General features: G+C 52.2%; 2 protein-coding genes across 6 annotated transcripts in view; both read right to left on the bottom strand.

Moving 5' to 3' along the window:
* The window catches only part of MMP17 (matrix metallopeptidase 17), a 23,452-nt gene extending 13,490 nt beyond the window's left edge, over nt 1–9,962 (bottom strand). Inside the window, exons 1-4 of the mRNA XM_031936342.1 lie at nt 9,875–9,962; nt 9,583–9,682; nt 8,460–8,609; nt 1,506–1,596 (exon numbers count right to left, since the gene is read on the bottom strand). Coding sequence (XP_031792202.1) covers nt 1,506–1,596; nt 8,460–8,609; nt 9,583–9,682; nt 9,875–9,962 — 429 coding nt within the window. The remainder of the gene's footprint in view (nt 1–1,505; nt 1,597–8,459; nt 8,610–9,582; nt 9,683–9,874) is intronic.
* Nucleotides 9,963–10,775: 813 nt separating this feature from the next.
* Nucleotides 10,776–18,877, bottom strand: part of SFSWAP (splicing factor SWAP) — an 87,827-nt gene continuing 79,725 nt past the window's right edge. For all 5 annotated transcript variants that reach the window (XM_023196777.2, XM_023196778.2, XM_023196779.2 and 2 more), the window contains 3 exons: nt 12,457–12,630; nt 11,413–11,485; nt 10,776–11,088 (listed from right to left, as the gene is read on the bottom strand). In XM_023196777.2, the coding sequence (XP_023052545.1) occupies nt 11,023–11,088; nt 11,413–11,485; nt 12,457–12,630 (313 nt within the window). In that variant the 3' untranslated portion in view covers nt 10,776–11,022. The remainder of the gene's footprint in view (nt 11,089–11,412; nt 11,486–12,456; nt 12,631–18,877) is intronic.

The raw sequence follows: 18,877 nt of genomic DNA, 5'->3' as shown, positions 1-18,877 counted from the left end.
AATTTTGTTTTTTAAAACATAAGTGATTCTGACAACTTTCATGAAATCAAGATCTGGGCACTAGGTTTGTTCACTGATGCTTGGGCCTCATTGGTCAGCTGAAAGAAATGTGTGTGTACTAAGCCCTGCACATACACATACACAAATATTTTCCTATGCAGCCACCTGTAGCTGTGTTCAGCTGCATGAGTTCACACTGACATCTCCAACCCTCGTCCATCGCCACATGCACCACACCAGCCTCTCCCCTTGCTCATCCGTCACCCTGGGAGTCGCTTTGTTCCTCTCTCTTCTCTCCCTCTTCCCAACCGTGGAGCCCAGGAAGCAGCCTCCTCAGTCCCTCTGGGGCCTCCCGCGGCTCTGTGCACTCTCGCGCAGGCCCCCTTGCTGTGGACTTGACTCTCTACTTTCAGCCTCCCCGTCCTACTCTCCCCAAAGCACATTCTGAGAGCTCTCTGAAGCACATGCAGGCCTGAGGCTGAGCCCTCGTTTGCGTCCCTTTCTTCCCAGGATACTGCTTGGGGAAAGGATATGCTCGGGACCCATCTGTCAGCTGAATGGAGTTCGGGTGGTGCAGGGCTGGCATCCAGAGGGCACTTCATCTGCATGCATGCTGAGCTCCTGTGGGGTGCCAGGCTCTCTGCTTTCCTGGGAGCTGGGGCCAAACTCCGAAGAAAGCAGAGCTGCCATCCTCTAGAAGCTGGTGGGTCCTGGGTGGTGGTGGCCAAAAGGGACACTGGCTACTGCAAGTTTGTTTCTGCTTTTGCACAATTTTTTTTTTTTTTAATTTTGAGATGGAGTCTCACTCTTTGCCAAGGCTGGAGTGCAGGGGTGCAGTCTTGGCTCACCGCAACCTCCGCCCACGGGTTCAAGTGATTCTCCTGCCTCAGCCTCCCAAGTAGCTGGGATTACAGCCTCCCACCACTATGCCTGGCTAATTTTTGTATTTTTAATAGAGGCAGGGTTTCACTATGTTGGCCAGGTTGGTCTCAAACTCCTGACCTCAGGTAATTCGCCTGCCTTGGCCTCCCAAAGTGTTGGGATTACAGGCGTGAGCCACCGCACCCAACTCAGAAAGAAACCTGGGTTATTTCCAGGTTAGTAGGGGCATCAGCTGGCCTTGTTTCCATGGTAGTCTAGCAACTCACGGCAGAATCTGTCCAAGGGGTAGACAGAGGTGGCTCAGCTCTGCAGAATTTGAGATCTGAACCAACGAAAAATCGTCTGCAGTGCTTGCTCAAATTCTTTTTCAACATTTGACTTTCATGTTTCCCTAAGCTGCCCCCGCTGAATAGCTAATGACCTTGTAATTAAAGCAACTTTTCACATGGTGAAAAGCCGCATTCCACCACCCGCTGGGGCTGTCAGTCCGGGGCTGGAACCCAGCCGGGCGCAGCAGGTGTGCCATCCCTGACCCTCCTGTTTGTGGCGGGGGTAGAACGGCTGGCCCTCCGGGACCCCGCCCCTGTGCACCTTCTGGTGGGAGCGCCTTCCTGGGGGCTGACCTGGCCCACGAGGTGCACCAGGGTGCTGGCTGCTTTCAGCCGGGGCACGAGTGGCCGTATTGCGCTCAGTGGAAGCCCAATTCCCTGCACTCTGGATTCGGAGTTGAAAAAAGGCGGAGGCAGCCTGGGCCTCGTGCTGCACCGGCGCTGGGAGGGTCGTCCATGCGTCCCCTGCTCCGGGACCCTCTGCAGCGGCCGGGCCCAGCCCTCCCTGCCCTGCGGGGAGCCGCCCGCTGCCTGGCGTGGTTCCCGTGGTCAGGGCGGAGAGTCGGCTGCTGCTGCTCGCGGGAAAGGAGCTGAACGCAGCGTTTAGTCTCCAGTCAACACGGAGCAGCGGCGAGACAGGGCGGGAGGCGAAAGCAACCGGGAGGCGCCTGGTTCTCCGGGCAGCTCCCTGCAGCTGAGGAAACTGAGGCTGAAGAGGCCCGGGCGGAGCGGGGACCAGGCAGCTCAGGGCGGGTCGTCCCCTGCCCGCCTCACCCTCCACCCACAGGCCCTTCTGTTCCTTCTGTTCCAGGTCCCAGCGGGGTGCGCGCTCTACCCTGGAGAGGGTTCCGTCTGTCTGTCTGGGTTGAGTAACGTTTCTAAGACGCCAGCTGGAAACAGTTCAAAGATCTAATACAAATGTCTCTTTTTTTTTTGAGACAGGGTTTCACTCTCACCCAGGCTGGAGTGCAGTGGTGCGATCTCTGCTCACTGCAACCTCCACCTCCCGGGTCCAAGCGATTCTCCTGCCTCGGCCTCCCGAGTAGCTGGGATTACAGGCCCCACCATCATGCCCAGCTAATTTTTTGTATTTTTAGTAGAGACGGGGTTTCACCATATTGGCCAGGCTGGTCTTGAACTCCTGACCTCAGGCGATCCAGCCACCTCGGCCTCCCGAAGTGCTGGGATTACAGCGTGAGCCACCGTGCCCAGCCACAAAAGTCTCTTTAAAAAGTTTACTTAGTGCCGGGCGCAGTGGTGCATGCCTGTAATCCCGGCACTTTGGGAAGTCGAGGTGGGCGGATTACTTCAGGTCAGGAGTTCGAGACCAGCTTGGTTAACATGGTGAAACCCCATCTCTACTAAAAGTACAAAAAAAAAAAAAAAAAAAAATTGGCTGGGCATGGGGCACGTGCCTGTAATCCCAGCTTCTCTGTCTGGAGGCTGAGGCGCGAGAATTGCTGGAACCTGGGAGCCAAAACTGCACCACTGCACTCCAGCCTGGGCGACAGAGTGAGACTCCATCTCAAAAAACGAAAAAAGAAAAAGTTTATTTAGGCCGTTTGGTGGCTCATGCCTGTAATCCCAGCACTTTGGGAGGCCGAGGTGAGTGGATCACTTGAGACCAGGCGTTCGAGACCAGCCTGGGCCAGCACAGTGAAACCCCGTCTCTACCAAAAAATGCAAAAATTAGTGCGGTGTGGTGGTGTGCGCCTGTAGTCGCAGCTACTCAGGAGGCTGAGGCAGGAGAATTGCTCGAACCTGGGAGGTGGAGGTTGCAGTGAGCTGAGATCGCGCCATTGCACTCCAGCCTGGGCAATAAGAGCAAGAAACTCTGTCTCGAAAAAAAAAAAAAAAAAAAAAAAAGGTTTTCAGTGTATCCACAGAGTTGTGCAACCATCACCAGCCTGTTTTAGAATATTTTTAGCACTTCAAAAAGAACCTTGCAGCCATCAGCAGTCACTCCTTATTTCTCCCCAATCCCCCCAGCCCTAGGCAACCACTTCTGCTTGTGGATGTACCTATTCTGGGCATTTCACGTAAACGGGATCTTAGGTAGATGCCGAGGAGTGGGGTTGCCAGGTTGCATGTTCAGCCTTTTGAGGAAGAGCCGGACTGTTTTCCAAAGTGCTGTACCATTTTACATCCCACCTGCAGTTTATGCGCGTTCCAATTTCTCCAACACCCCCAACTGTTGCCAACACCTGTGCCGTCTTCTTGATCCAGCCGTCCTAACCCGTGTGTGGTGGCGCCTCACTGCGGTTTGCGTTGCCCTTCCCTGACGGTAATGGTGAGGAGCCTCTTTTCCTGTGCTGACTAGCATCTGTATCTGCTATGTGGAGGAATGTCTATTCAGATCTTTTGACCATGTTTTAATTGGGTTATTTTCTTTTTATTATTGAATTGTAAGAGTTCCTTACATATGCTAGATACAAATCCCTTACCAGACACGCGATCTGCAGTTTTCCTTCCATTCTGTGAGCTTTTCACTTGATGGTGTCCTTTGACGCACAAAAGTTGTACGTTTTGATGAAGTCCAAGTCTGTCATTTTTTTCTCTTGTTGCTCGTGCTTCTGTGGTCCTGTTGAAGACACCACGGCCACCACGGTCGCAAAGGTTTAGCTTCTAATGCTGGTCCGCAGCTTCCACTCTTACCTGTTGGCCTCTGAGCCAGTTTGAGTTCACTTTTGCACATGGTGTGAGGGAAGGATCCAGCTTCGTTCTTTGCATGTGGACACACGCCTTTCCCAGCAGCACTTGTTGAGATGAGCACTTTTTTCTCCCCTGAATTGTCTCGGCTTTCAGTTCTGCCTCATCAGTTAGCTCTGCATGGTCCGGGCCCCTGCGCCATCCAGTAAGTTTTCCAACTCTGAATTGTGAGTCTTCCAACTTTGTTCTTTTTCATGAGTGTTTTGGCTATTCTGGGTGCAAGTGCTTTTATTTATTTTTTTTTTTGAGACGGAGTCTTGCTGTGTCACCCAGGCTGGAGTGCAGTGGTGTGATCTCTGCTCACTGCAAGCTCCGCCTCCTGGGTTGAAACGATTCTCCTGCCTCAGCCTCCCGAGTACCTGGGATTACAGGCACGTGCCACCATGCTTAGTTAATTTTTATATTTTTAGTAGAGATGGGGTTTCACCATGTTGGTCATGCTGGTCCCGAACTTCTGACCTCAGGTAATCCACCTGCCTCAGCCTCCCAAAGTGCTGGGATTACAGGAGTGAGCCACTGTACCTGGCCAGGTTATACATTTTAAATTTTGAAACAAATTTATTTAAAAAAATTTGTGAAAAAGAATATTTTGTGATATGTAAAAATTCTATGAAATTCAGATCTTAGGGTTCACACATAAAATTTTATTGGAACACAGCCACGCCTGCTCATTTACATATAGTCTCTGGCTGCTTTTATACAACATCAGAGTTGAATAACAGAAACTGGATGCTCTGCAAATACTAAGATGTTTACCATCTGGCTTTTGCTGAACGTTTGCTTATGCTAAAGATGTTTGTGCAGATACGAGAAATGACTTAGGTACAAGGTTTTTAGAGTAGTGTTATTTGTAGCAGCAGGATCAGAAACAACCCAAATGTGCTCCAGAAGAGGACTGGTTAATCAGCAATGCGTCATTTATAAAATGGAATATTATACAGCTATGAAAAGAATGAAGAACTTCCCCAGCCCAGAGGCGCCCAGGGAGACAGGACTCGATACAAGGTTGGAACCTGGATGGGATCCTGGGACAAAACAAGGACATTAGGGAAACAAAGGGAATCTGAAGTATGGACTTTCAATAATAATAATGTATCAATATTGGTTCATTGATTATAACAAATGTACCATCCTAATGTAAGGTGTTGCCAGGAGCGGTGGCTCACGCCTGTAATCCCAGCACTTTGGGAGGCTGAGGTGGACGGCTCACGAGGTCAGGAGGTTGAGACCATCCTGGCTAACATGGTGAAACTCCGTCTCTACTAAAAATACAAAAATTAGCCGGGTGTGGCGGCGTGCGCCTGTAGTCCTAGCTGCTGGGGAGGCTGAGGCAGGAGAATGGCGTGAACCCAGGAGGTGGAGCTTGCAGTGAGCTGAGATCGTGCCACTGCACTCCAGCCTGGGCGACAGAGTGAGACACCATCTCAAAAAAAAAAAAAAAAAAGTTTATTATTCTTTGGGAGGCCAAGGCGGGCAAATCACTTGAGGTCAGGAATTCGAGACCAGCCTGGCCAACATGGTGAAACCCAGTCTGAATAAAAATATAAAAATTAGCTAGGCGTGGTGGCGGGCGCCTGTAGTCCCAGCTACTCAGGAGGCTAAGGCAAGAGAATCGCTTGAACCCAGGAGGCAGAGATTTCAGTGAGCCGAGATTGCACCACTGCACTCCAGCCTGGGTGACAGAGTAAGACTCCATCTCAAAAAGAAAAAAAAAAAAAGAAAAAAAAAGGTTATTATTTAAAAAATAGGGAAGCTCTTTATGTTCGGATAAGGAAATGACTCCAAGACATACAGTAACCGCAAAAGCAAGATGATGCTGGCACAGAACAGAAACGATACACACTTTCTGTGTATAAAGATGTGTATTGGGGCTGGAGGGGGAGAATATATTTGCATATTTGCTTGTATTTATACAAAGAAACTTGGAAAGATTCACAAGAAATTCCTATGTAGCCACGTGAGTGAATCATTTATTCAGACAAATAAAAGCCCAAATGTTGGCCCTGAGGTGGACGTTTTCAGCATTCTTAGCGATGCCTCCTCCTCGAAGGCCTGCCCGGCCTCCTCAGCTCCTCCTTCCCAAGCCCTTTCCCTGCCTCGCCCGCTCTTGTTCACAACCGCCAGTGCCTGTCTGGCTCCGGGAATCTGGCAGAGCAACCCAGCCCTCTCAGCTTGCATTAGGGCTCAGAGAGCTGAGCGATCCAGACACGGGTCACACCCAGGGACACACGGGGCAGTGATCCAAGCCACGCACCAGGACATCAAAGCAAAAGACTTCTGACAAAAGCCAGCCTTACTAAACACAGGCGAAGGAGACATTCTTTGGAGAACAATTTTGTTAACAGTTTAAGAACCTTAGAAGTGATACAGTAAAACGACTGTAAATCTGTCCTGAAGAAGGAAAGAATATTTTTATTGTTGTTGTTGAGACGAAGTCTTGCTCTGTTGCCCAGGGTGGAGTGCAGTGGTGCCATCTCAGCTCACTGCAAGCTCTGCCTCCTGTTTCAAGAGATTCTCCTGCCTCAGCCTCCTGAATAGCTGGGATTATAGGCGTGCACCACCATGCCCAGCTACTTTTTATATTTTTTGGTAGAGACAGGGTTTCACTGTTGCCCAGGCTGGTCTCGAACTCCTGGCCTCAAGTGATCCGCCCACCTTGGCCTTTCAAAGTGCTGGGATTCCAGGCAAGCTACTGCGCCCGGCCCCAGAAGGACTTTTTTAAAGGGGAAAAACTCTAATTTCACAGCAGCATCCTTGCCGATGGTAAGGCAGGAAGCTGTCTAGATGTCCAACGGCAGGAGAGTTAGGCCTGGGGAGGGTGGGGCTGCATCTCATACGGGTGAGGGGTCCAGCCAAAGTCACCCTTGGAAATTTCTTCAATCACCCATAAAGTAGGACATTTGGGGTTTAACATGATAGTCGTTAGCCGTGATAAGACTTTTTTTTTTTTTTTGAGACTGGAGTTTCACTCTGTCACCCAGGCTGGAGTGCAATGGCGTGATCTCGGCTCACTGCAACCTCTGCCTCCTGGGTTCAAGCAATTCTCCTGTCTCAGCCTCCTGAGTAGCTGGGACTACAGGTGCCCACCATTACGCCTGGCTAATTTTTGTAATTTTTTTTTTTTTTTTTGGAGACGGAGTCTTGCTCTGTCACCCAGGCTGGAGTGCTGTGGCCGGATCTCAGCTCACTGCAAGCTCCGCCTCCCGGGTTCACGCCATTCTCCTGCCTCAGCCTCCCAGGTAGCTGGGACTACAGGCGTCGCCACCTCGCCCGGCTAGTTTTTTGTAGTTTTTAGTAGAGACGGGGTTTCACCATGTTAGCCAGGATGGTCTCGATCTCCTGACCTCGTGATCCGCCCGTCTCGGCCTCCCAAAGTGCTGGGATTACAGGCTTGAGCCACCACGCCCGGCCTTAATTTTTGTAATTTTAGTAGAGACAGAATTTCACCATGTTGCCCAGGCTGGTCTTGAACTCCTGGCTTCAAGTGATCCTCCTGCCTTGGCCTCCCAAAGTGCTGGGATTATAGGCGTGAGCCACTGTGTGCCTGGCCCATGGTACGGAATTACTGTCATACACACAGTAAAGTGTCTTGTATACACTATGCAAAGTCTAATTTTACAGGTTTTTTTTTTTTTTTTTGAGACAGGGTCTCACTTTGTTGTCCAGGCTGGAGTGCAGTGGTTCATTCATGGCTCACTGCAGCCTCGACCTCCCAGGCTGAAGCTATTTTCCCACCTCAGCCTCCTGAGTAGGTGGGACTACAGGCGTCACCACGTCTGGCGAATTTTTGTTTTCTGTAGATACGGAGTCTTGCTCTGTTGCCCAGGCTGGTCTTGAACTCCTGGCCTCACGTGATCCTCCTGCCTTGGCCTCCCAAGGTGCTGGGATCCAATCACTTGTGCCTGACCCAGTATTTTGTTTTTAAAGATGGGGTCAGCTGGGCGTGGTGGTGCATGCCTGTAGTCTCAGCTACTCAGGGGACTGAGGCAGGAAAACCTCGTGAACCCAGGAGGCAGAGGTTGTAGTGACCTGAGATTCTGCTACTGCACTCCAGCCTGGGTGACAGAGGGAGACTCCATCTCAAAAAAAAACAAAAAACAAAAAACACATGGGGTCTCCCTGTCACCCAAGCGGCAGTACAGTGGCGTGATTGCAGCTCACTAGTCTCGACCTGCTGGGCTGAAGTGATCCTCCTGCCTCCGTCTCTCAAGTAGCTGGGACCTCAACTGCGTGCACCACGCCTGGCTCCAGTACTTAGAGTGCACGTGTGCTGCTGAGTTTACCGGGGGGTCTATGCAGAGTGTGACACCATTGCACTCATTTCCGGGGGACACTGGCCATCATGAATGGCGACTCTGGAGACCGGAGTGGTTGGAGGGCCGGGTGGGTGGCCTTCCTTGCTCCAGGCACTGATGCCTGCTCCCGTCTATCAGGGAAGTGCCTCATCCCTCCAGCACCAACGCACCAAACAAAAACATCACTGTAGCAGGACGTGGCAGGCCCCTCAGGATTCCCCGATGTTCCAGACGCTGGCCACACCTGTGTTGCCCTCGCCGACGATCCTCGCTGCTGCCGGCATAAACGTCGACTTGACAGTGCATGGGTAAAACCACGGTCCTGCTGACGTCTGGTCCCACGTAACGATCTTCCTGCATCAAGACGCCGATTTCGGGCTCATGATCCCCAACCCTTTACAGTGGAAAATGACCCAGCAAAACAAGGAGGGTGTGTGTAAAACTTGGAGGTGCAAACCCGAGGCAAAGCAAGGTTACCTCTGCACACAGAGGGCCCATCTCAGGAGCAGCGCGCGGAAGCCACGGCAAACACAAACAGCCACGCCTGAACACACCTTGTTGCGTCTGATTGAGGAAGCTAAGCAGGGTTGGGCCTGGTTAGTACTTGGATGGGAGACCAACTGGGAATACCAGATGCTGGAGGCTTTTGGCAAACAAAAAAAACAAAACAAAACAAAAAAAACCACTACATACAAAAATTTTTCCATGTAAAAAAACCTTAAGAAAAAAGTCAAAACAGCAATGACAAATTGGGGCAAACATTTACAAAATAAATAATACCAGAAGGCTAAGTCCCTTAATATATAGAAAGTGGTTATGACTGAAAAAGAACTCCATAGCAACACACAGGCATGGATGTGGTTGAGTTCATAAAGCAACATAAACTCATTTTTAAACAGAAGAGAAACTGCGCCATTTGACTCATCACTAAAGAAATGCAAGTAGGCCGGGCACGGTGGCTCAAGCCTGTAATCCCAGCACTTTGGGAGGCCGAGACGGGCGGATCACGAGGTCAGGAGATCGAGACCATCCTGGCTAACACGGTGAAACCCCCTCTCTACTAAAAATACAAAAACTAGCTGGGCGAGGTGGCGGGCGCCTGTAGTCTCAGCTACTCGGGAGGCTGAGGCAGGCGAATGGCGTAAACCTGGGAGGCGGAGCTTGCAGTGAGCTGAGATCCGGCCACTGCACTCCAGTCCGAGGGGACAGAGCAAGACTCTGCCCCAAAAAAAAAAAAAAAAAAAAAAAAAAAAAAAGAAATGCAAGTAAAATCAAGCCCTTTCCATCTTTCTGATTTAGCAAAGATAAAAATGTTTGTAGACGCTGCACCAGGAGGATGTGGGTAACATCTGCCTGAGGACGGTCACCACAGCTCTGCCCCGGCAGCAAAGGCCACCTGAGACCCCGAGCAGCCACTGGGGAGCCTGAACTGAACCTCAGTGCGCCGCGGCGGGAGGAAGCCAGCGTCTGCCCAGAGACGGCATCGTGTCCAGGTGCAGAGGGGCCAACGAGCATTTGTGGGATGGACGGCCACTGCAAGCCGTGGGCGGGGGCGGGGGGCCCCGAGGGACGTCATCTCAGAAACCAACACATCAGGAGATGCATCAAGTGCTACATCAAGTCAGCCACCGCTTGTGAGAGGAACCAGGTATATGGTACCGTGGGGGTGGGGGTGGCAGAGGAGCCTGGCTGTGCAGGGTGCAGGCCACACGGCTTTGCTCTCTGCCTCGTCCAGGGCCCGTGGCATCTCCGCGTCGTCGTGGGCAGCTGTGGGGCCTGTGCCTGTGTGTGTGCCTGGCCCCACCCACCCACCTGCTCCAGCTTGCCCACCTGCCTCACCCCGCCCACTCTGGCCTTTGTGGCAGGCACTGTCTGGACCCCAAGTGCCACAAGGAGGAAAAAGTGTGATTCCCTTTCTGGGTTTTGGTAAATTGGCAGAACTGAAAATGGAACGACCTCGGCACAGCAGGGGTTAAGTGAACGCCAGGGCGTTTCCTTCCTGTGGGGACGAAACTGTCACTGTGACCTGACTGCAGCAGACAAGCAGCAAATCCTCATTTCTGGTGTAAGGACCCTATGAGCCCCAACTCCAGGTGGCCGGACCCTCAGCTACACACAAACTGTGTTTCCACTGGGGAGGCCAAAGGCTGCAGTGGAGTCCCGGGCAGCCGCACGTCAGGAAAGGCACCAGGAGCAAGCAGCCAGCACTTAAGCAACACGCGGTGCTCAGCGCGGTGACGCGGGGCTGGGCTGCTCCCCTGCTGTGTGCCACTGCTGCAGGGAGGGCCTGTCCAGCAGCTGCAGCGTGGGTGCCGGCAGGGACACACGCCCACGGCGAGCTGACGGCCTGGGAAGGGGCGTGCGGTGATCGCAGGAGGCATGGGATGGGGAAGGGGAGTCCGGCGGCTGCTGTCAGAGGGCGGGGGGCCCAGGACAGGGAAGCCCAGTGCTGCCCATCCGTCCCCGCCACACCTCCATGACCACACGTATAATAGACGACAAACAGTCAAACAGACCCAGAAGCCAACCAAGGAGAGAAGGAAGAAACCACGCCAGGGTCTAGCTAGAAAAGGCGTTTCCTCCCATTTTATTTCAGAATACATTTTCACAGAAACATGATATATTTACAAATATACAGGTAAGAGACTGCTGGTCAGAAATCTTAAAACTGAAAATGTCATCAAAAATTAATTTACAAAAGCCACCGAGGGTCCACGGAGGCGGCCAGGGGGATGGTGTGGCCACGTCTGTGTGAGCCTGCCCAGAAGCCCACGCAGCCTCCCAGCTCTGCCTCCGCTGGCCCCGTCTCAGGAGGCGCTGGTTTGCAGGTTTTTGGAAGCTGCAAGCATCGCTCTGACTTTGGCCATGAGATCCTGTGCAGGGCGAGACACAGAGGAGAACCTGTGAAGACCTGGCCAGACAATCCACGCGGTGAAGAAATTCATCAACGAGCTGGTGGTCAAGACCAAAGACAGTGCTTCTAGCACCGTGGGGGTGGCGGAGGAGCCTGGCTGTGCATGGTGCGGGCCACATGGCTTTGCCCTCGGCCTCACCCGGGGCCTGTGGCATTTTGCCTGAGATCCCTGTCCCGTGCCGGTGTCGATGACAGGAGGGATAGGGAATGAAAATTAGCAAAAGAAAAACCACGAGGCCCCTTGATGAAAGGCTGGGAGTGGGAAGGGGGCACGCCCACTGACCTGAGTGATTTTGCTCTGCACGGAAGAAACGATTGCTGAAGAGATCTGGGCTTCTTTTTCCTGAGAGACCCCCCTGATGCAGAGAGAGAGAGAGACAGAGAGAGAGGGCAGAGCTTACAACCGTGTGAAGACGCTGAGCCACGGCCAGTGAACAGCATCTCCACCTCCGAACCCCAGCTTGAGAACTGAGAAGGGCCCACTGCATCTGCTTCCAGTACCCTGGGCTCAAGCAATCCTCTCGCCTTAGCCTCCTGAGTAGCTGGGATTACAGATGCATGCCACCTATTTTTAGTAGAGACAAGGTCCTGCCATGTTGTCCAGACTGGTCTTGAATTCCCACCCTGGCCTCCCAAAGTGCTGGGATCACAGGTGTGAGCCACGGTGCCCGGCCCGATTGACATTTTAGCTCTAAAGTTGCCACCTCTTAGAGATTCGGATCCATCTCAAATGAGCTGAGGCCTCTGCCACCTGAATGGAACAGTCGTGCATCCCATGATTCACATTTATGGAAGTAATCAGTTTAAAGGGAGCAGCTGTTCCCAGATGCCGCCCTCTCTGGTCCCTCCAGGGTGTGGGTGCCTGGGCAGTGGAGGGTGTCTGACTTGAAGTCATTATCACCTAGCCCGGGACTGGGACGCCACATCTGTGCTGCTGCCCAGGTGTGATGCCCGGCGACAGGTTGGCATCATCTGGCCCCGGCCGTTGCAGCCTGGGGAGCTGCTGACAGTTCCAGGTCTACTGGTCACTGCAGAGCCCAGTGTGCCTGGTGAGCATCAGGGACGTGTGTGACACCCGGGCTGCTTGAAGTGGACGGCTCCACTCCCGGGCTCTGCAGGAGGGTCTCCCCAGTACAGGACCTGCTCCTCTGAGCGCTCATGGATTGTGAGAAGCCACATCTGGGGGACTTCCTTGCTACAGGGGGTGTGGTTTGGCTTCGTGGCTGGTGCCCCCCAGGACACAGGCAGGGACTCAGGCAGGGAGGGAGAGTCCTGCTGACCACCCCTTGCCCTTCCCCAAAGAGAGCCGCTCGAGGACAGGGGTTACCTGGAGCGCTCCTGGCTGGAGCCCCGACTCTCCACAGGGGAGACGCTGGCTGAGTGGGCCGAGGGGGCCGCGGGCCGGGGAGCTGCCTGCTTGCTGGGTGACGCCGACTGAGACCTGGCCTTGGACTTGGTCCGCGACCGGGATCGCCTCTTCTTCTTCTTCTCGTGGGGACTTCTGAAAGGCAAGTGTTTCTGTGAGAGATGCACCTTGGGTTTAAAGGCAGCGCACAAAGGGAGAAGCTCGGACCTGAGCCAGGTTTTGGGTAAGAGTTCGTCAAGGCACAATTCAGGGATGGAACCATTCCAAACACGTGAATTTTTCTTAAAGCAACTTATTTCACTGAACTGATAACTGACAACGCGGCAAATTGATCCATGGGTTTAACAAAAGCCACCCAGCACACTGAAGACGGTATGGTCTCCCTGGAAGCAGCTTCGTCCCAGTTTAGGACCTCAAATAAAATACTTGTGGTATTTAAGATGCAACCAGCATTTTATTCACATGCAAAATACCTAAGATAAGCAACCATAGGCAGTTCACAGCACTTTGCCGCTACGTTTCATCCATACAGGCAGTTCACAGCGCTTCGCCACTCTGTTTCATCAACAAAAATTTCCAAAATGATACAGGAAATTATTAAAGTATCAATACATCAAAGTTCAGCGTTCCTTTTTTTAAAAAAACACACAGGGTTTCGCGCTGCTATCCAGGCTGGAGAGAGTGGTGCCATCACAGCTCACTGCAGCCTTCACCTCCTGACTTCAAGCAACCTCCTGCCTCAGCCTCTCGGACAGTGGAGACTAGGGGGGCGCAGCTTCTGGTGCTGCTGCTTCCTTTTTCTGAAGAGACGGGGTCTCACTCTGCTGTCCAGGCCGGAGCGGTGCTTCTTTCTGACCTGCCAGTCGCCCGCCGCTTGGTGCTGCTGCTTAGCCTCTGGGCACTGGAGCCTGCTCTGTGGGCAGCAGCTCAGCTCTGACTGCTGCCGTCCCCTGTCCTCTTGCTTCCCAGAGTCCACATCACCAAACTGACAATCCCGTAGCAGAACTGCTTTCCAGACATGCCGGCCTGCACCTGCCCTCAGCCCATCCTTCTCTCCTGCCTGTAGAGGCCGACCCTTTGGCTTCCGCCTGGTCTAGCTCCATTCCACACCTGAGCCACGTGGCCCTCTTGGCCACTCCCCTACAAACACTTAAGAGAGAGAACACATACTTGGTAAAGGCAGACAGGCCTGAGCCCTTCCCATGAGGCCCTCCAAGCCCTGACGTGCCCTACCTGGCATCTTCTTTCAGAATTCATCTGTAACAGGCGCTGCAGCCTGCGCTTCTGGCCCTGAGTACAGAGTTTCTTGGAGAGTCTTTGCATGGGTCATTTGTATCACTGATTTCCTTCCTTCCTTCCTTCCCTCCCCATCCTTCCCCTCCCTCCCTCCTGTCCTGCTTGCTGGGGCCTGGACAGGATTTCCTTCCTTCCTTCCTTCCCTCTCCTATCTTTCCTCCACCTCCCTCCCTCCCATCCTGCTTGCTGGGGCCTGGACAGGACAGATCCTAGGAATAGGGCTGTGGGGTCCTCTGCTGCAGAAGCTGCCAGAGGCCTCCCTGGCTCAGCCTCACCCTCGCTATCCAGGTGGACCCAAACTGCTCAATCTGCCAACCTGAAGGGGGCACCGTGGTTCTCTGCTGGTGTCTGACTCTCCTGGGGTTGCTATCTGCACAGCTGGCAAGCGTCTGGCCTCCCTTATGATTCTGCATGCCACGAAGCCCCTTCCCAGCCTGGCCTCTTCTGTCTTCCAGGGAGACCCCCAGGGCCTGTGCACAGGCCCAGTTACCCCAAGCCCTGCCCCTCATCAGGGTCTCCTGACTTCATGCATTTCTTTTGTGCCAACCCCCAAGATCTGGAACATTCTTGCTTAATGGTTGGTGCTGTGCTCACAGTCTGGGGTGCAGACCCCATCAAGGGGCCATGCCCTCTACCCATCTCTCGGACCCCACTATTGCATGGCCCTGCAGAGCTCAGACAGAGCTGTGGGAGCCAGGGGCCTCTCGGACCCCACTATTGCATGGCCCTGCAGAGCTTAGACAGAGCTGTGGGAGCCAGGGGCCACAGCATGCCCTGGGAGGGACAGCCCCGATATGCAGAGGGGGACTGAGCGTTTCTGTCCGGGCTCCCTTATGTGGTTCTGGGCATGAGCAGACTGTGTTGGTGCCAATGAAGTGACCTAAAGCAGCAGCGCCAGGTCTGGGGCCCTCCCACCCAGCTCCATTCAAACAAGTAAGGACCTGCCAGAGGCGGTGCTGGCTGGCAGCTTAAATCCAGTTGCTGGAGGGGCTGTCCCTGGTGAGCTGGGCCCGGACAGATGACCTGGCATCTTCTGGAATCTTCTGGAAGCCTGCCTGACGTGCCCAGTGAGGAGAAAATGTTGCAATTGGAGATGCTGCTCTTACTGTTCAATACACCCATGTGGGATCTGCACATAAGTCATTTTTCTAAACTGCAAAATGTTTTGTGAAATTTTTGTCTATGAACACATGCCAGGATTTCAAAGGAAGCAGCAAATAAATAAAATATATACCAGCATGTGACATGTGTCCGAAATGACTTACTCTCGAAATCCAGCTGAGTTTATGTGGCTGCATAATGAACAAAGGGCAGGTTACTAATCCTTAACTGTAAACTGGTTCAATTCTGCTACAATCTGATCTAAGCCCTTGCTGAAGGAATGGAGTAACTCATTCCTTTTTTTAAAGCACTGAGGTGCCACTGGGTGAAACGATGTCCTCAGTGCTGGCAAGTGTGCACACCCTGACACCTGGGCCCTATCCACACAGGGGTGTCCCTTCCTTCCAGAAAGTTCCTCAATGCCACTTCAAGTTCGTCTATACCCCTTCTCCACCCTGAGCATCCCCCACTGCTCTGATTTCTAGGGCACAGCTTAAAGCTCTATGGAAATGAACCCCACACTATGTCTGTATTTGTTTGTTGGCTTGGCTTCTTGGTTTTCTGTTGTTTCTCAGTTTCCTTGTGGCTCAAGCTGGAGTGCAGGGGCACAATCCCTGCTCACTGTAGCCTTGACCTCCCAGGCTCCAGTGATCCTCTTGCCTCAGCCTCCCAAGTAGCTGCGACGACAGGCAGACGCCACCACAAACGTTTTTTTTGAAGTAGAGATGGGGGTCTCTACTTAAAAAAAAAAAAAAAAAAAAAGCCTGGAAATCCTGGGCTCAAGCAATCCTCCTGCCTTGGCCTCCCAAAGTGCTGAGATTACAGGTGTGAACCACCACACCTGGCCTGTGTCTGGCTTCTCTTGCTTAGCAAAGCATGTCTGAGAGTCCTCCATGAAGCAGGGTGATCCTCAATTTGTTTCTTTCACCTATGAATAGTATTACATGACAGGACGCTACCATCATCTGTTGACTCATTCTCGTGTTAATAGAGATTTGGTTGTTTCCAGTTTTCGGCAGTTATCAATCAAAGTGTTTTTGGTCAAATGTTGACTATAGAGGAGTTCACAGCGAGGAACAGGACAGCTGGGTCAGGGAGTAGGTGTATACTTAACTTTACAAGAAACTGCACATATTTCCCAACCCAGTGTCTGAGAGTGCAGCCGCTGGGCCTGTGCCCACTCTCCCCAGAGCCCGTCCTAGTTTTCTGGGATGGGCGATTCCCGTCCAGTCCTGTCTCACTGGCTTCATCAGCACGGCCCTGACTGGTGACTCATGCCGTTCCACATCTTTCCATGTGCTTACTGGCTATTTAAGTAGATCCTTTTGTGAAGTCGGCTGGCGTCATCTGCCCCTTTCTTAATTGGGTCCTTTGTCTCTTTGGTACTGACACAGCCTTTGTCAAGAGATACATGCCGCAAAACCTGCGGCCTGCCTATTTATCTTAACTGTGCCTTTTGAGAGAAGTTTTTAAACTTCAATGAACTCTAATTGATTTTTTCCTCTTATCAAGAGGGTTTTCCACATCTTAAGGAATCTTTGCCACCCTCAAATTCATGAACATACTCTGTGTTTTCTTCAAAAAGCGTTAATAGTCTGATCCTGACCTGAATTAAATTTTGCAGACAATGTGCGCTGCACCTTTTCCCATTCCAATATCTAGCTGTTCATGCAAGTTTTGTTGGAAAGACTTTCCTGGCTGGGTGCTGTGGCTCACGCCTGCAGTCACAGTATTTTGGGAGGCCAAGGTAGGAGGACTGCTTGAGCCTAGGGGTTCAACATCAGCCTGGGCAACATAGCGAGACCCCGTCTCTAAAATAAAAAAAAAAATTAGCCAGGCATGGTGGCGTGTGCCTGTGGTCCCAGCAGAGGCAGAAGGATTCCTTGAGCCCAGGAGGCTGCAGTCAGCCGAGCTGAGCCGAGATCCCACCACTGCTGCACTCCAGCTTGGACAACCGAGTGAGACCCTGTCTCTTTAAAAAATAAAAATAAAAAAAAAGACTTTCCTTTCTTTTTTCCATCACTGAATCACTGTGGCCGTGGCCCCAGCCCCCTGCCCTTTGGGTGATGAATTTTTTCTGCACTTTCTATTCCATCCCACTGTTCTGCTGTATCCTCATGCTGAGTCCACACTGCCTTGGTTACTGTAGCTTTCTGGTAAGTCTTGAAATCCTGCTCTTTGTCAAGGAGGCTGTTTTGGCTCTCCCAGGTCATCTGCATTTCCACACATGCTTCAGAGTTTGTGCCAATTTCTAGAAAAGCCATGGGAGCTCTGAGTGGGACTGCACTGCATCTCTGCATCAACTTGTGGAGAACAGGCATCTCAGTAATGCTTAGTTGACTAATATTTTATGAAGTATTTTTGCATCTATGTTCTTGAGAGTCCTGGTCTGGAAACATATACGTGTGTGCGTACACACAGCACTGGTCTGAGAACACACACACGCACACACACAGCACTGGTCTGTGAACACACACGTGCACATAGCACTGGTCTGTGAACACACACGTGTGCACACCCAATACTGGTCTGTGAACACACATGCACGCACACACAGCACTGGTCTGTGAACATACATGTGCACACAGCACTGGTCTGTGGACATGCATGCATGCGCACCAGTACTGATCTGTGAACACACACGTGCACACGCAGCACTGGTCTGTGAACACACACGTGCACACAACCGATCTGCGAACACACGTGCACACGCAGCACTGGTCTGTGAACACACACGTGCACACACAGTACCGATCTGCGAACACACGTGCACACGCAGCACTGGTCTATGAACACACACGTGCACACACACAGTACCGATCTGTGAACACACGTGCACACACAGAGCACTGGTCTGTAAACACACATGCATGCGCACCAGTACTGATGTGTGAATACACACGTGCACACAGCACTGTTCTGTCAACACACAAGTGCGTGTACACAGTACCTATCTGTGAACACACACGCGCGCACACACAGCACTGGTCTGTGAACACAGATGTGCGTAGACAGTACTGGTCTGAATACACACATGCGCACACGCAGTACTGGTCGTGAACAGAAGCGGGTGCATGTGCACACCTTTCCCCAAACACAGAATCTTTATCTGTCTTAGGTATGAGAGACGATGGACTCAAGAGATGAGATGGGAAGTGTTCCCTCATCTATTTTTTTAACTAGAGTACCCCTTCTTTCTTTTTTTTTTTCCTGAGACGGAGTCTTGCACTGTCACCTGGGCTGGAGTGCAATCTGGGCTCACTGCAACCTCCACCTCCCAAGTTCAAGTGATTCTCCTGCTTCAGCCTCCCGCGTAGCTAGGATTACAGACGCACACTACCACACCCAGCTAATTTTTTGTACTTTTAGTAGAGATGGAGTTTCACTATGTTGGCCAGACTGGTCTCAAACTCCTGACTCTGTGAGGCGGGAGGCCCGCCTCAGCCTCCCAAAGTGCTGGGATTACAGGCATGAAACACCATGCCTGGCCCCTCCTTTCTTGAACGTTAAAATTCACTGGTGAAGCCATCTGGGCTTGGAGTTTGGTGGAAAAGCTTTTTTTTTTTTTCTTTTGAGACGGAGTCTTGCTCTGTCGCCCGAGCTGGAGTGCAGTGGCCAGATCTCAGCTCACTGCAAGCTCCGCCTCCCGGGTTTACGCCATTCTCCTGCCTCAGCCTCCGGAGTAGCTGGGACCACAGGCACCCGCCACCTCGCCCGGCTAGTTTTTTGTATTTTTAGTAGAGACGGGGTTTCACCGTGTTAGCCAGGATGGTCTCGATCTCCTGACCTCGTGATCCGCCCGTCTCGGCCTCCCAAAGTGCTGGGATTACAGGCTTGAGCCACCGCGCCCGGCCGCTTTTTTTTTTTTTTAGGTAAGAGTCTCACTTTGTCATCCAGGCTGGACTGCAGTGGCGCCATCTTGGCTCACTGCAGCCTCCGCCTCCCAGGTTCAAGCAATTCTCCTGCCTCAGCCTCCCAAGTAGCT

The sequence above is a fragment of the Piliocolobus tephrosceles genome, chromosome 10 (assembly GCF_002776525.5).
Source record: "Piliocolobus tephrosceles isolate RC106 chromosome 10, ASM277652v3, whole genome shotgun sequence".
Lineage (NCBI taxonomy): Eukaryota > Metazoa > Chordata > Mammalia > Primates > Cercopithecidae > Piliocolobus > Piliocolobus tephrosceles.
The sequence above is the reverse complement of the archived record's forward strand: the minus strand, read 5'-3'. Positions and strand labels throughout refer to the sequence as shown.